We start from the raw sequence: 17,811 nt of genomic DNA, 5'->3' as shown, positions 1-17,811 counted from the left end.
TTCTGCTGAAAGCAACTTTTCATTTATTATTTCAAGATTTTTCTACGGTGAAATTTGGAATTCCTATTTATTGGAAGACTAGAGTTTTCATGTGACATCCACATTGCCAATTTTATTTACAAGATAAATTGGATTTCAAAATGTTCAAATGTTCTATTCAAATGTGCAATAAAGGGGATTTCGCTCCTGGATATGTATATTGCTCCTGTCCCACTTAGGAAACCTAAACGGAAACCTCCGAAGACTTTGCGCCCCACCCAAGGTTTCCGTGCGGTTCCTGGAGGTTGCAAGTGGTTGCCGGAGGTTGCAGGTAGTGGAAGCAGGTAGGGGGACTGACAAAAACCTCCGGGAACCGCACGGAAAACCTTGGGGGGGGGGGGGGGGGGGGGGGGGCGCAAAGTCTCCAGAGGTTTCCATTCAGGTTTCCTAAGTGGGACGGGTATATATGCTTTATGAACACATTTAAAATAATAGAAGGTAAATGTGATTTATTTATGACATCTGTTTAAGTACTGGCTGGTAACCATGTGTGATTGAGCTATAGACTAGAGATAGAAACTTAGAAAATAGATGCAGGAGTGGGCCATTCAGCCCTTCAAGCCAGCATCGCCATTCAATATATTCATGGCTGATCATCCAGAATCTGCAGCCCGTTCCTGCCTTCTCCTGATATCCCCTGATTCCATTAGCCCTAAGAGCTATATCCAACTCTCCCTTGAATACTTCCAGTGAACTGGCCTCCACTGCCTTCTGAGGCAGAATTCCACAGCTTCACAACTCTCTGGGTGTTTGTGGATGAACAAGAACCAAAGGTATTTATAGTATTCCAGATAAGGCGACATTATCTTCAGCCTGCCAGCAGACATCCTCTCTTGTCACCGCCAAAGAATCGCCTTAAATATGAATAAAATTAATGAATTTCAGAGGCTTGTACGCCCAACTTTTAAACGCTGGATCGAACCATCTCAAGAATATCAACATATCTTCCTTCCTCTCCCTTGTATTCTGATGGTTAACCTGGATTATACCCATAGCAATAAATGAACAGCCAAGAGACTTAACAATGAAGACCTGCCTGTCAGACCAACATGACTTGGTTGAGAATAAGTTAATCAGTGATAGGAGCAGAATTAGGCCATTCGGCCCATCAAATCTACTCCGCCATTCAACCATGGTTGATCTATCTTTACCTCTTAACCCCATTCTCCTGCCTTCTCCCCATAACCCCTGAAACTGAACTAATCAAGAATCTATCTATCTCTGCCCTATAAATATCCATTGACTTAGCCTCCACAGCGCTCTGGGCCCAGAACAATCAACTGGGGATGCAGATATGATAGTATTAATTCCTAAAGTATTCATTCATTCATGGTGGAGTTTAAGAGGCTCAAATAGATACATGGTATATGCAGGGAATGGAGGGATGTGGAGCATGTGAAGCAGAAGGGATTAGTTTAAGTAGGTACCATAAATGGTATACACATTGTCCCTGTGCCACACTGTTCTACAGTATGTTCTATGTGAATCCTAGGAGCAAGAAGGAACTTATTTGGGCTCCAGATCTATTCTAAGATGATCGCGGAGTGCTATATCAGCAAGGTGCCGGAATTATAGTCGGCCACGATTCTGCCCCTGAGCACCATCGCTAATCTTTTCTGAGCATAATCCGGAGTTGATCAAACTGCGATTTCCTCGTCAGTTAAGCCAACGGCGAGTACTGATTGCAGGCCTGCACAAGAAGGGCTGGCACTGAGTCAAAGCATGGGAAGGCATGTGTAAAAGAATACCCGTGTGAAAGCAAGCTCTCTGTACACCAATGAGAGTGAGTGTTCTCTCTGCTGCTGTAATGATCATGATTCAAATGTAAGGATCATGTGACGAATAAAATTGACTTTAACTTTGAGAGTGTAAGGGAGAACATACACCTGCAGACCATGAAACTGGCGACAGTGTACACCATGTACCTAAGCTCTTGTGTTGAGTCTGATGAAAGATCTTGACCCGAAATGTCACCTATTGCTTCTCTCCAGAGATGCTGCCTGACCCGCTGAGTTACTCCAGTGTTTTGTGTCTATCTTTGGTGTAAACCAGCATTTGCAGTTCCTTCTTGCACCATTGGAGTTGCAAGGATCCTAGTTAGCTGGTTTAGTTTAGTTTATTGCCACGTGTACCGAGGTACAGCGAAAAGCCTTTGTGCGTGCTAACCAGTTGGCGGAAAGACAATGCATGATTACAATTGAGCCGTCCACAAAGGTGCATGTATAGATACATGATGAAGGGAAAAACGTTGATAACATTTAGTGCAAGAGAAAGTCCAGTAAAGTCTAATCAAAGATAGTCCAATGGTTTCCAAAGAGGTAGATAGCAGCGCAGGGCAGGATTGCTCTATAGCTGTTGGTAGGATGTTGCCTGGTAACTCCTCAATCTGGATGTGTGCGTTTTCATACTTTTATACCTTTTCCCAGATGGGAGAGGGGAGAAGAGGGAGTAGCAGGGGTGCGACTAGTCCTTGCTTATGCTGGTGGCCTTGCCGAGGTGTCAATAGATAAGACTTTAAGACTTTTTGCCTTCCATCACAGTGAGGAGGTGCCTGGAGATTCACTGTGATGGATGTTTGTGTTAAACTGTGTTCATTGTATGTTCTGTTACTTTATTTTCTGTCATGACTGCAAGGTACCCAATTTCGTTCAAACTAAAAGTTTGAATGACAATAAAGGAAACTCAACTCAACTCAACGGAAGGGAGGTTGTTTTTTTGTGATGGTCTGGGCTGCGTCAACAAGGCACTGATTACCTGAAATGCTACAAAATGCTGAAAAGAAAAATTGTGCTGCGTGTCATTGCAGTCAGCAGCGATAGTGTTTTGGACACAAAATGCTGGAGTAACTCAGCGGGTCAGGCAGCATCTCTGGAGAGAAGGAATGGGTGACATTTCGGGTCGAGACCCTTCTTCAGACTTAAAGTCAGGGGAGAGGGAAACTACTGAAGAAGGGTCTCAACCCAAAACGTCACTCATTCCTACTCTCCAGAGATGCTGTCTGTCCTGGTGAATTACCACCAGCATTTTGTGTCTATCTTCGATTTTAACCAATATCTGCAGTTCTTTCTTATACTGATTAGCTGAATGTGCGTACCCCAGAGAGTGTAAGCATCCCGTACTCTGGCCAGTGTCAGCACTGTGGACCTTCCCAAGCATATAACAACTGCTCGAGCAAGATTAAGCATTGTGTATCACAGATTAAATACCATGCACCCTGACAGTGACAAGCACAATGTCTTCTTCTTTTCGCATCCATCTTGTTACAAATGTTGGCCTCGCTGTCAACGTCCGTCCTGAAAAGGACGCAAGCTTCCCGCGACAATCAGTGGAAGCCATCACTTGTCGCAGTAGGTGATGGTGGTAGCAGAATTAGCTCAGGATACTTCCAGTTTCCAGCCCCCGCGACGTGGACGCTTCTGCTATGCACAGTGTGTAATGGCAGGTAAAATGTTATGCACTGTAGCAGGTTCCCTTCAATAAGAAGTATATACATGAGCTAAAGGATCAATAGCGTAGCACTTTTGGGCGGCGCAATGGCACAGCGGTAGAGCTACTGCGTCACAGCGCCAGAGGTGGCCTCAGGTGCTGTCTGTGCGGAGTTTGCATGTTCTCCCTGTGATCACGTGGATTTCCTCCAGGTACTCCGGTTTCCTGCCACATCCCAAAGAAAAGTAGGGTTTGTAGGTTAATTGGCCTCTGTAAATTGTAGTGTGGTAAGATAACTAATGTGAATGAATTATCATTGGTCGGTGTGGACTTGGTAGGTGAAGGGCCTGTTTTCATGCTGTATCTCTAAAAACTAAAAAGGAAATCTAAATGAACAGGATATGAACATAACCTTTCTAATCTTCCAGGCCTACATAAAGCACCTCTTTCCCATAACTTTCTCTTAACCCCATCTTTCTTTCTCATCTCTTTGTGTTCTGTACATAATTTAAATCTAAAGTTTCAAGGCCTGGTTTAAATTTACTGATTAGACCCCAAGTGTTTCAATGAGGATTATTCAACCTATTAGGTTGGAGCTTCATTGTCTTTAGTTCCGCACACAGATGCCCAGTTGAAAGAACTCGGATCAAAGGCGGCGTTAAAGCACGACTTAGCTTAAAGGTCTGTGGAAAGATTGTGGACAGCTGTTGGCAAAATGAATGGGGCACCAATCGGGGCCTTGCTTATATTGCTGCCGGCCACCTCTCCATGTAAGGTGAACTCGACAGATCATGGAGGGACTTAATCTGTCATGTGAATGAGCATTTATATCTTCGTTCCAAGGCCTGAAACAATGACGCATTATAAAGATGTCCAGGTCCACCACCGTTTTTTTCTGGTACTCTTGGTCCCTGAGCCTTGCCGTACAGGTATTAACCACTTTGCCGAACCAACAGTGGTCACTGGCGTGGGTGGCGCCGAAATGCCCGGGTGCCGAGACACCAAGTCTGCCTCAGAAGTCGGCTATGGGAACGGATCTGCCGGCTCTGGCTGGGCCGGAGTTCCAGAGCCCTGGGAGCGGGAGGCAAATTCGACCCGCCGAGCGGCTTGCGGAAGTCCCGATGAGGTTGGGATTGGCTGCCTCATCCGGGCCTAGGCACCACATTTCCGGGGGGACTTCCGGGGGGGGGGGGGGGGGGATTCCAAGTGCGTTGTCGTAATGATGTCCACATTTTAGGAGATGCCGGACCACCAGTGGGCATAAAATCGGCGGTGGACCTGTATACAGCAGGAAAACTGGAAGTGGAGATGAGGGTAAATACTAACAGAATATGGGACGGTAGCCCAAAATAATTAGCCTGCAATCATCAGCAACATTTGCGACAAGAAATGTAAATTGCTTTAATTTGACAACATAAAACTGAAGTTATTTTGCACAGAACAAATTCTATTGGAATGACAGAGGCCCTCATAAAATATTACAAAGAGAGACGCTAAACAGAACTATATGAAACAGAATAAAGGGGAGGTCATTTAAGACTGAGGTGAGAAAAAACTTTTTCACCCAGAGAGTTGTGAATTTATGGAATTCCCTGCCACAGAGGGCAGTGGAGGCCAAATCACTGGATGGATTTAAGAGAGAGTTAGATAAAGCTCTTGGGGCTAGTGGAGTCAAGGGATATGGGGAGAAGGCAGGCACGGGCTATTGATAGGGGACGATCAGCCATGATCACAATGAATGGCGGTGCTGGCTCGAAGGGCCGAATGGCCTCCTCCTGCACCTATTTTCTATGTTTCTAGAATTACAGTTGGTGTAAGAAAGAACTGCAGATGCTGGTTTAAATCGAAGGTAGACACAAAATGCTGGAGTAACTAAGCGGGCGAGGCAGCATCTCTGGAGAGAAGGAATGGGCGACGTCGAACATTCCTTCTCTCCAGAGATGCTGCCTCACCCACTGAGTTACTCCAGCATTTTGTGTCTACCTTAGAATTACAGTAGGAATATTCTCTTCCTGTCTGGAGTAACCATTCTGCAATGTGCAAATTATTTTGTTTGATCATCAGTGGGCGAGTTGAATGGTGGAACTCTGCTGCATTTTCCTGTCAGCTTATGAGTTGTTTTTCATTTTATTGGTAAATCTGAAGGCATGCTACCAATGCAGAAATGTACTGTACTCAATTAGCCTAAACACGGAACCACCAGATGTGTATCCAGACATAGGTTGAAGAGCAGGCTTTCAAATACAACTATTGCGGAAAACTCATTTCAGAATTCAAAGAGTAAAAAATAAATGACTATCCACAAGTGGGTTTCCTTCACCGACCGTCGGTGGTTTCTGCATTTTCATGGAAGATTCATAACTTTATGCTTCTAAATGAAATTCAGATTGTGGCCCATTCATCCTGATTACAAATCATCCTATCTTCTTTTCCATTCAAAATATGACACTAGGTTAATGCCTAGTGGCAAACTGCAAAGTGACTCCACATAACTTGGGTATCGACTCCATCTGCACTTCACCTTGGAAAAGCAGCCAACATAATCAAAGTCTGAAGAAAGGTCTCGACCCGAAACGTCACCCATTCCTTCTCTCCAGAGATGCTGCCTGTTACTCCAGCATTTTGTGTATCGTCTTCGGTGTAAACCAGCATCTGCAGTTCCTTCCTGCACATAATCAAAGGCTTGTCCCACCCCGGTCATTCCTACTCCTTGCTCCAGCCAGGCAGAAGGTAGAGTAGCTTGAAAGCGCACACCCCCAGACCCAGGAACAGTTTCTTCCCCTCTTGTTGTCAGGCTTCTGAATGCTCCTTCTATCGGCTAGGGTACTAGCTGATTCACCTCTACCCCATTTCGGTCAATGGACTTTGTCTATGGATTCGGTGCAATGCAATGCTGGGAACTGTCTTCGCCACTCGGTAGCATTGTCTTTGCTCTATGTATTGTACTTCCGTTTAGCTTTGTTGTATCTATGTATAGCAGTGGTCGACTTGCTGCCTTACAGCGAATGCAGCGCCGAAGACCCAGGTTCGATCCCGACTACCGGTGCTGTCTGTACGGAGTTTGCACGTTCTCCCCGTGACCTACGTGGGTTTTCTCCGAGATCTTCGGTTTACTCCCACACTCCAAAGACGTACAGGTTTGTAGGTTAATTGGCTTGGTAAATGTAACAAATTGTCCCTAGTGGGTGTAGGGTGGTGTTAATGTGCAGGGATCATTGGTCGTCACAGACACGGTGGGCCGAAGGGCCTGTTTCTGCGCTATATCTCTAAACTAATAGCATGATTTACAATAGGATTTATAATATGTTGGGAGAAAGATTTCATCCGATCTTTATAAATTTACAAAGCCACAGATATAACGGGTACATTTCAGTATTCACTACTTTTAGAACAGTCTTTAGAACAAGCGAAAGAATGCTTTAAATGTCAACAATTATTCTTTTGTGAGGTTTTAATTTCCAAACTAGAATTAAGATTATAAATATTGTAAAAATAGCATGATAAACCACTTGATGTTCCAGGGTAGACAAAAATGCTGGAGAAACTCAGCAGGTGAGGCAGCATCTATGGAGCGAAGGAAATAGGCAACGTTTCGGGTCAAAACCCTTCTTCCGACCAGGGTACTAATTTCTGAAAACCCAGGATACATGTACATCTACACTTTGAAAATGTTACGCCTCACAGCGCCAGATATCTGGGTTCTATCCTGACCTCGGGTGCTGTCTTTGTGGGGTTTGCATGTTCTGCACGTGACTGCGTGCTCCGTTTCCTCCCACATCCCAAAGACGTGCCGGTTTTGCTTCTGTAAATTGACCCTAATGTGTAGGGAGTGAATGAGACAGTTGGATAAGAGAACTAGCGTGAATGGGTGATCGATGGTTGGTGTGTAGTCGGTGAGCCAAATGGTCTGTTTCTATGCTGTCTCTCTAAAATAAAACAAATAGAATTGTGGTCCACATAGCTGTCCTGTATTTCCAAGACATGCATCTTGGACTGATTAATATTTAAGACAGAAAATGCTAAACATGCTCAGATGGTCAGGAAACATATGTAGAGAGAGAAATGGGGTAAATATTTTAGTCTGATGATTAGTGTGGTCATTGACCTGAAAATCTAAGCCTGATTCCAAAGATACTCTCCAGGCCCGCTAAGTATTTCCAGCATTTTCTGTTATTTCCGATTTCTAGCACATCTTACTTTTCTTTTCATTTCAAACAGATTGTATTTCTTCCACATGCTCACACCAAAGCATGCTTCTGAACTTGTAATTGTTCCATCAAAAATGAAGAAGGGGTGAAGGCCTCTTAGCAAGCTCTCACATGCCACTTGCTGGCTTGTTCGAAACATTGAGAAACTGAACATGCAATGGTTTTTTTTGCCTACTATTGTTTCTGAAAATGATCTGAAAATCCTAATACCAGCCAGCATAAATAGAGTGCCAAGAGGAGGAAGCAATCATTTGATTAATTTTCCCTTTAGGAAAATAGTGCACAAGGTTATTGTTTGCAAAAGCTTTTCACGATACATGTGACAATTAACTAAACTGAACTGGAGAGACACAAAAAGCTGGAGTAACTCAGCAGGTCAGGCAGCATCTCTGGAGAAAAGGAATAGATGACGTTTCGGGTCAAGACCCCTCTGCAGGATGCATACCCCAATTTTGTTAGCCCTTGCTGTCTCCTCCCTTTCCTATCTCTCCCTCAGCCCTCGGGCTCCTCCTCTTCCTTTTTCATTTCTTCTCCCTGCCCACCCATCAGTCTGAAGAAGGGTTTCGGGCCGAAACGTTGCATATTTCCTTCGCTCCCAAGATGCTGCTGCACCCGCTGAGTTTCTCAAGGTTTTTCGTGTACCTTCGATTTTCCAGCATCTGCAGTTCCTTCTTAAAAACTAAATGCATATACTTCCAGTAGTGTTGTAACATGTGGAAATACCAGGAATTATAGACACAAGCTAAATTAAGGATTTTAGGAAAACTTTAGACAACACAATAAAGGAAAAACATATAATAATAATAAGGAACTGAAGATGCAGGTATATACCAAGTGCTGGAGTAAGTCAGTGGGTCAGGCAGCATCTCTGGAGGGGTCAAGGAAAGAGGGTTCACGTTGCAGCCCTGTTTCCACCAATCTTTCCACTACCACGCACAAGAAGCGACAAGACAGACACCATTGTACGCAGATGCCCAGAGGTGTGTTCAGCTCTGGCTGAACAAATTCTAATCTTGTGTGTGGTCTTGATAAGAAGAAGAAGCATCTCTGGAGAAAATGGAGAGGCCATGTTTCATGTCGGGACACTTCATCAAAGAAAAAGCCTGATTGTGACATTGAAGCAGCAACCGATTGACAATCTGAAACAGTTTCTAAAAGTTTGGCTCTCTTGGGATCCACTAAAATCTTTATTATCATTGTTTGGTCAATGATTGTGGCAATTTTGTTAATTAATGGGTGAGCAGTAGGAAACATCAGACTCATGTCTCCATATATCCCCACACAAGCATGGGAAAGAGATAAGCAGTTATGGAAGGGTAGACTGCAGATAGACTTAATTTGTTTTCATAGTTTATGTTTTATTTTGAAAAGGACAGCAATGAGTAACGTTACATGATTAGTTTATTTTAGTTTAAAGATACAGCGAAGAAAGCAGGCCTTTCGGCCCACCAAGTCCGTACAGACCAGCAATCCCCAATTAACCCCAAAAAACTTGTAGGTCTTTGGAGGAAAATGAAGATCTCAGAGAAAACCCACGCAGGCCTCAGGGAGAATGTACAAACTCCGCAGTAGGGATTGAACCCGGGTTCCTGGTGCTGTAAGGCAGCAACTCTACTGCGCCACCATCGTGTCTGTACTCTATTTCTAGTAGGATCATCGAAAGAAATGGCTTGGATTGTCTTGTTCTTTTGAAGTTCACACTTGCTGTGTCTCTGATAAACTATTACATTCTAACAATAACCCTGCCGACTAGACCTTTTTAACTCAGAAGCATCACCACCGGGTGGCGCCAACAATGGCTGCCTCGCCAGCAGTCCGTCACGTCCCTTCTCTGTTTGTATTATTATAAGTATGTTTTAAATGTGTGTTTCAATGTTTCTTGGTTAGTTTATGTCTGGAGAAGGGAGGGGGGGAATGGGGGAAACATTTTTCAGTCACTTACCTTGACGGAGATGCAACATTCTCAGTGTCTCATCTCCAACCCCCACCCCCCCCACCACGGCCCAACAACTGGAGTGGTCTGGCCTTTCCTGGAGACCGGCCAGGAACTTCATGCCACAGGCGCGGCGTGGACTTTAACATCGCGGAGCTGTGAACCTTTGCCGAGGATCATCAGAAGAAGTGCTCCGGCCGTGGGCCCTGTGGACTTTTAACACCGTGAAGCCCCGGTCTCTGGTAAGAAGCGGCCGACTAGGGAACTCCAATCCGTCCCGACATCGGAGTTTCCATCATCCCGACGAGAGGGCCTTAACATTGGACCGTAGTGGCGAACTGCGGAGGGTTCAAAGGCCCCGACCACGGGTGAACAAAAGAGGAAGATGACTGAGCTTTATTGCCTTCCATCACAGTGAGGAATGTTGATTCCACTGTGGTGGATGTTTATGTTAAATTTTTATTTTATGTGTGTATTGCGTTCTTTTCACTTAGTATGGCGGTATGGTAACTCAGATTTCACTGTTCCTTAATTGGTTAGGTGACAATAAATGCAAACTCGAACTCGAACTTGAACATTTCTTTCAAACAGTTCCCAAAATCACCACTTTCTTTTCTAGCAAGATTTTACATTTCTTCTTTTGAGTACAAGTCACTCGTTGGAAGGGCCGACTGAGAAAGTATTTTTCATTCTTCACGTCCACCATAGATAAGGTCTAGGAAAGATTTTGTCAAGCTTGAAAAGGTTCAGAGAAGATTGACCAGGTTGTTGCCAGGACTTGAGGGACTGAAATAGGGAGAAGTTAAGCAGGCTAGGGCTTTATTCTTTGGAACACAGGGGGATGAGGGGTGATCTTATAGAGGTGTATAAAATCACGAGAGGAATAGATCGGGTAGATGCATAGAGTCTCTGGCACAGAGTAGGTGAATTGAGGACCAGAGGACAATAGACAATAGGTCGAACTCGAACTTGAACATTTCTTTCAAACAGTTCCCAAAATCACCACTTTCTTTTCTAGCAAGATTTTACACTTCTCCTTTAGAGTACAAGTCACTCGTTGGAAGGGCCGACTGAGAAAGTATTTTTCATTCTTCAGAGCCCCATAGCTAAGGTCTAGAAAGTATTGTCAGAGAAAAGGCCTCCAAGATTGCCCTCTTGTTGCCAGGACTTGAGGGACTGAAATCCACAGACTCACCTAGGGCTTTATTCTTTGGAACAAAAAGTGTTTCCTCGTCTCTGTTCTAAATGGCATACCCCTTATTCTCTAACAGAGGGAACAAAATCTTGAGAGGAATAGTGTAGTGCAAAGTCTTGGCACAGAGTTAAGGACATAGGTTGAAGGACAAGAGGGGAGATGATTAGGCCAATGGAAACTTCAGGCCATACCGCCATTTACACAAAGGGTTGTGGGCTGTATGGAACAAGCTGCCAGATCCTGTAGTTGAGGCAGGTACTGATCGCAACATTTAAGAAGCTAGCTTCTCTTGACAGTATCCATGGATAGGACTCCACCGTTAGGAGGAAGAGGACCAAACTAGGTAGGTGGGGCTAGTGTAGCTCAGACATGGCATACCCCTTGTCTTAAACTGGGCCCCCTAGTTTCTGGTCTCCCCACTCGGGAACACTTTTCCTGCCTCTAGTGTGTCCAGACCCTTAATAACCCTTAAGGACCTAGGTTTGAGTAAGAGGGGAGATGATTTAATGGAAACTAAGGGACTTTTTTACACCAAGGGTGAGGGTGTATGGGTGAAGCTCAGATAAGGTAGTTGAGGCAGGTACTATCGCAACATTTAAGAAGCATTTAGACAGATACATGGATAGGACAGGTTAGGAGGAATATGGACCAAACATAGGTAGGTGGGGCTTGTGTAGCTCAGACATGTTGGCCGGTGTGGGCAAGTTGGGCTTGCTTCCACACTGTATCACTTTATGACTCCACAGATGCTGCCTGACCTGCCGAGTAACTCCAGCACATGATAGTCTATTGTTTATAGACTATCATAGTGTCATTTACTTCGAATATCTGATAAACAGATGGTATATATATATATATATATATATATATATATATATATATATATATATATATAGTTGTGGCATCAAAGCTGCAGCGAGCCAGAATGTGATGGTTGTGTTTGACAGCCAGTGAGCAATAAACACACTTGACCCGAGACAAGGGGCCGCTTTGCCAGTATCAAAGATGGCGGCTATTTATTCGTCCTACCGGTGAAAAACACGAAGTTCTCCCCCTGGCCAATGTTGTCGAGTTCATGCGTTTGGTTTGACGCTGATGTTGCTGAAGACGATTAAAATAAAGTTTTTAATGTGTCTCGGCGTAGGTGGGCGGGCGGCCGGGCTGGGCCGCGGCTGGAGGTCTCGGCGGCCGGCGAGACGCGGCAGTGTCTCACGGCAGGGTTCGGCTCGGTTCGGCGGCCGGATCACGTGTCAGGGCTCGGCTCGGCAGCCGGGGTGACGGTTAATGGATCACGTGTCAGGGTTCGCCACAGCTCGGCCAAAGATCGGCTCGGCGGCCCGGGGGGGGGGGCGGGGGGGCGTGATCACGTGTCAGGGTTCGGCTCGGTTCGGCGGCCGGGGTGTCAGGGTTCGGCGGCCGGGGGGTGACGGTTAATGGATCACGTGTCAGGGTTCGGCTCAGCTCGGCGGCCCGGCCGGGGGGGGGGGGGGGGGACCGTGATCACGTGCCAGGGTTCGGTTCGGCGGCCGGATCACGTGTCAGGATTCGGCACAGCTCGGCGGCCCGGCCGGGGGGGGCGGGACCACGATCACATGGCAGGTCGGGCGCGGTGCTCGGCGGGACGGCTCCTTCCAGCTGACGGTCCTCCGGACGAGACCTCCAGCTGACGTGGAGCCATGGCGCCCAAAGGCAGCAGCAAACAGCAGTCCGAGGAGGATTTACTGCTGCAGGACTTCAGCAGGAACGTGTCGGCCAAGTCATCGGCGCTCTTCTACGGGAACGCGTTCATCGTGTCGGCCATTCCCATCTGTGAGTAGCCGGGGCGCCGGGCGGTGTGAGGCGACGTGGCAGCGGCGGCGGCGGCGGCTCGTGATTCACCGGGCCCGTGGACACAGCGGCCGCGCAGCTTGACATGGATTCAGTCTGAAGAAGGGTCTGGGTCACAAACCTCACCTATTCCTTCTCTCCTGAGATTTCATCGGTGAAAGGAGCAGAATTAGGCCAATCGGCCCATCGAGTCCACTCCGCCATTCAATCATGGCTGACACATCTCTCCCTCCTCATCCCATTCTCCTGCCTTCTCCCCATAACCCTGACACCCGAACTGAAAGGTGGAAGAAATGGGTACACACCCAAGGGGGTGGGGGATGGAGGCGGTGAAAGGAGGTGAAAGCAGGTGAAGGACGGGAGGGTTGGTGTTAGAAACATAGAAAATAGGTGCATGAGTAGGCCATTCGGCCCTTCGAGCCTGCACCGCCATTCATTATGATCATGGCTGATCATCCAACTCAGTATCCTGTACCTGCCTTCTCCATACCCCCTGATTCCTTTAGCCACAAGGGCCACATCTAACTCCCTCTTAAATATAGCCAATGAACTGGCCTCAACTACCTTCTGTGGCAGAGAATTCCAGAGATTCAGCACTCTCTGTGTGAAAAATGTTTTCCTCATCTCGGTCCTAAAAGATTTCCCCCTTATCCTTAAACTGTGACCCCTTGTTCTGGAATGCTTAATATTGGAGATTCCTTTCATGAGAGAGCTAGATAGGGCTCTTAAAGATAGCGGAGTCAAGGGATTATGGGGAGAAGGCAGGAACGGGATACTGATTGAGGATGATCAGCCATGATCACATTGAATGGTGGTGCTGCCTCGAAGGGCCGAAAGGCCTACTCCTGCACCTATTGTCTAATCAAGAATCTATCAATCTCTGCTTAAAATATCCACTGACTTGGCCTCCACAGCCGTCTGTGGCAAATAATTCCACAGATTCACCACCCTCTGTCTAAAGAAAGTCCTCCTCATTCTCCTTCCTATAGGAACGTCCTTTTAATTCTGAGGCTGTGACCTCTAGTCCTAGACTCTCCCACTAGTGGAAACGTCCTTGCCACATACACTCTGCCTGATGCTGCCTGACCTGCTGAGTTACCGTGGCATTTTGTGTCTTATCTTTGGTCTAAATCAGCATCTGCAGTTCCTTCCGACACAAGCTCTCCAGGGATGTTACCTGACCCCCATCAGCGAGTTATTCTTGTGTGAACATTGAATTCTCCAATTTTGGATAATAACCCTATTCCTTCCTTTACCCCCCCCTTTCTGTGCTGTACCTATTTCTCCCACTATTTCACCCATCCTCTTCCACCTAGATCCCCATGCTGTACCTACAAACTGGAGGAATCTCCAATATTAAGCAACACCAACCCTACCCTCATTTCATTTCCCTTCCCCCCCCCCCCCTCCTTTCCTCTGCTCTGCCTTGGGTGTGTACCAATTTCTTCCGCCGTTCTGCGACCCCCACCCAAGCTATTCTTGTGCCTGGTGGTACTCGTTTTCAGACCCCTAAACGTTGTTCCCATGGGTAAGAGTGAAATGAGAGCATGGCCATGATGGGTGTGGGTCTTTCCTGGTTGCCTTTATGGGGCAGACCTTCGTAAAGGTCCCTCTGGTTGGATGGTCAGGACCTGTGATGGACTGGGCTGTGTTACATCTGGAGAACTAAGCTAAAGTTCTCCAGTTTTAGTGTGTTATTTGCAAACTAATTTTGAATATTTCTTCCAAGGTCAGGAAAATGTGATAATTTTTACACTTTTAGAGGTTTTTCCATAAACAATAAACTGCGTCAAATTATTTAAATTTCCTGCTTTTTTAATTTCTACTAAATCCACTGTAGAATTGAAATCTAAATCTCATGCCTTGTCACTCTTTCATCATGAACAACTTTCATAATTGTACAACTTCTGTCAAGTAGAAGCTATACTTCACCCTCGTTAAACCTCATTTGGATTACGCAGTTGCAGCATTGGACCCATACACAAATAAAAACATTTCTTTCATCGAATGTGTCCAAAGACAGGCAGCTCGATTTGTTACTAACACCTATGAGAGAGAAGCGAGTGTCACCAAACTTCTGAATTCTCTGGGGTGGAACCCTCTCCAAGACAGACATGAAGCTCACCGTTTGACCTGTTTTTACAAAATGTTAAATGGTCAGCTCGACATCGATTATAAGACCTACACCAACCCCAAACCAATTAGGAGCAGACGAGGGCATTCAATCCAATTTGTGATCCCAGCTACAAAGACAGATGTGCACAGCAATTCGTTCTGCCCCCGCACAATTAAAGCATGGAATAATCTCCACCCTACTATAGTTACCCAACCAGATGCAACTAAATTTTAAGTAGCTCTTTCTTCCCTTTCTGGCTTAAGTCCTCCCTCCACCACCTCCAGTTTAAATTCCACTTGGAATATTTTGGAGGACCAAGAAACCAAGAAGAAGAACTCTCTGCTGCTGGTGTACATTCTTAATTGTGAAAATAATCATTCCCAAACTTATTCCTTCAGGGCTCTATTGGAGGATCTGGCATATGGACCTTGTCCAATCTGCAGTTCTATACTGTGTTATGACCCTTGTCAGCACCTACCTTGTGGCATTTGCGTACAAAAATGTGAAGTTTGTCCTGAAACACAAGTAAGTAATTCCTGTAGTGCTAGCTTTTTTTTGCACACTGGCTGTGCTAGGCAATATTAACGTATGTGTGTGTGTGTCTAGGGTGGCACAGAAGAGGGAAGATGCTGTTTCCAAGGAAGTCACCCGGAAACTCTCGGAGGCTGACAACAGGAAGATGTCTCGCAAAGAGAAGGATGAGAGGTATTTTAAGTCATGCAATTTTTATCCACTAAGCTTGTCTCGGTATCTTGTAAATCCATTTTTGAATACAAAGGAGTTTTTCCTCTCAATGTGAACATTTGCACAAATGTTTTTGTTGATTTCACTCCAGTCAGACATATGGAAATAACTTTATTCTCTCTCTCCCACCCCCTCTCCCCTCCCTCGCAATAGAATTCTGTGGAAGAAGAATGAGGTTGCTGACTACGAAGCTACAACCTTTTCAATCTTTTACAACAACACCTTATTTCTGGTTATAGTGATCATTGCTTCATTCTTCATACTGAAGAATTTCAATCCAACGGTGTATCCTTTTTAATGCTGGTTTAGCAATGTGGATTTATTTTTGCATTTTCATATTATGCCGAGTCCCAAGAGGTAGGTTTAATACATAAATAGTTATTAAGTAACCCAGTTGTGGCTAACTTATTAAAAAATCGTAAAATGAATGGTTGGAGGTTGACCATCCAATAATTTGGTCTCAAACCCATGATTTTGACCTGTACAGTAGTTTGCCCACTTAATGATGGCACTCATTTTGTCCATGAAACCCATTGTGGTACAGGATTAGTATGGGTGTCAGAGGTTATGGGGAGAAGGCAGGAGAATGGAGTTAGGAGAGATAGATCAGCCATGATTGAATGGCGGAGTAGACTTGAAGGGCCGAATGGCCTTAGTTCATGCCATCAGGTCAGAAGATGTGGAGGGCCAATAATTAAATCAGTTTGCCTCCAAAGCAGGTAGTTCAGGTAAGGAGGTGCTTATTGCCTGCTAGATCTGATTCATGTGTTATTGTATAAAGATTATTTTCCTTAATTTTAATCTCAGGAACTACATCCTGTCCATCTGTGTTTCATCTGGGGTTATTGCTTTACTTTCCACTGGCTCAAAGTGATTAACATTGGCTTCGTGAGCTGATGTTAAGATTTGAATGATCTTGCGTTCTTGAGGATGAGGTCATTTAGATCTTCACAATCTACAGAATTAAGAGCCCAGACCACAGTATTGGCCACTTAACTGAGATAACAAGAGTTCTATGAACTGCATTTTTTTAATTTCATGTTATCGGATGTGGATATACTGTAATAAAAATGCATTTTGCAACAAATTTCTATTTGCAGATCTATTACTATAAGCTTTATCGTACATGTTGGTTGTTTTCTTATGCGTACATATCAGGGTTTATTAATGTTCTAAAAATATTAGAGGCAAAGCTGAAGTCATGTTTGGGCATTGAGTTATACCCAGGCATACATTTTACATTACAAATATACATTATTTTAGCGTGTTTTTTTTAATGTGGTTATAGAATTGTACAAATTCTGAAAATCTGTAGATGATACTGCAAAACTCATATTTTTTTACACTGCTTTGAACCATAACCCTGCTTAGAAATGCAATCACATAGCGTAAGTGATTTTCCACCCCATCCCTCCCCTCTGTAAAGAAGCACGGCAGTAACCATTTCTAGGCTTGTCAAATGGAAAATGTGACTGGATTAATTCTTGTGACCTTGACTTCATTCCCCATGCAATGCTGCTTTTAAGTGCAAGGAAACTTGGACCGCATCATATTGAGTCCTCGTGTAACATTCTTTCTGTGCTTTCAAGTCTGGTGCCAACATCCAGACACACACACGCACATCTGAGGTTTTATGGAATAGCGCTCGCAACCATAGTCTTTCTATCCCATCAGATAACATTTTTAATGATCAAGCTACTAATGGGTGAGAACCTTCACTAGAAATGGTGAATAACAAACGCTGGAAATGTTCAGCTTGGTAAAGTAACAGCATGCTGTGGTAATCTTGTTCTTGCACAGAGGGGTCAATTGTGATTGATTCAATGGACTGCCTGTACTCAGTGCCTGTGCAGTTGCACTAAGTTGTTGTACCTCAATGTTACGGGTTATTCTGGAGGCCTAGGTTCTGTGGGAAGAGCAGTCTATTGATGACAACTAAGCCAAAGTCAAACCGAATCAAAGAGTTAAAAATAGTTGAAATTGATTGTAACATGTTGGTCTAATATGTTTAATTTTAATGTAGCATATTGTTAATTTAGTGGTGAGTCCAGTGGCAGAGTGGGAGCTCGGGTGCACGTGTCTGACTTTGCCAGTGGTCTGAAGGTTGAAAACACAATGTACAGTGGAAGTCAAATGCACATCCACAAAGCACAAGCCAGCAGACTACATCTTCCTAGAACTGCAGGCAGCATCTTTGGAGAGAAGAAACGGATGGTGTTTCAGGTTTAGACCCTTTGGTATAAACCAGCACCTGCAGTTGCTTCCTATATATTGTATGTCGAAGTTGGGAGATTATGTCACAGTTATACAAGATGTTGGTGCG

At 44.9% G+C, this 17,811-nt stretch overlaps 1 protein-coding gene across 1 annotated transcript; it reads left to right on the top strand.

Annotated features, from left to right (window-relative positions):
• The first annotated feature begins 12,425 nt into the window (after positions 1-12,425).
• On the top strand, positions 12,426-16,575 carry ssr3 (signal sequence receptor, gamma). The gene is made up of 5 exons (XM_055646292.1): positions 12,426-12,610; positions 15,143-15,269; positions 15,351-15,449; positions 15,642-15,773; positions 16,296-16,575. The coding sequence occupies exons 1-5, from the start codon at positions 12,478-12,480 to the stop codon at positions 16,360-16,362; spliced, it is 558 nt and encodes a 185-aa protein (XP_055502267.1). The 5' UTR covers positions 12,426-12,477; the 3' UTR covers positions 16,363-16,575.
• Positions 16,576-17,811: the final 1,236 nt, after the last annotated feature.

Source organism: Leucoraja erinacea, chromosome 14 (genome assembly GCF_028641065.1).
Source record: "Leucoraja erinacea ecotype New England chromosome 14, Leri_hhj_1, whole genome shotgun sequence".
Taxonomy (NCBI): Eukaryota; Metazoa; Chordata; class Chondrichthyes; order Rajiformes; family Rajidae; genus Leucoraja; species Leucoraja erinaceus.
This window is presented reverse-complemented; position numbering and strand designations above follow the sequence as displayed.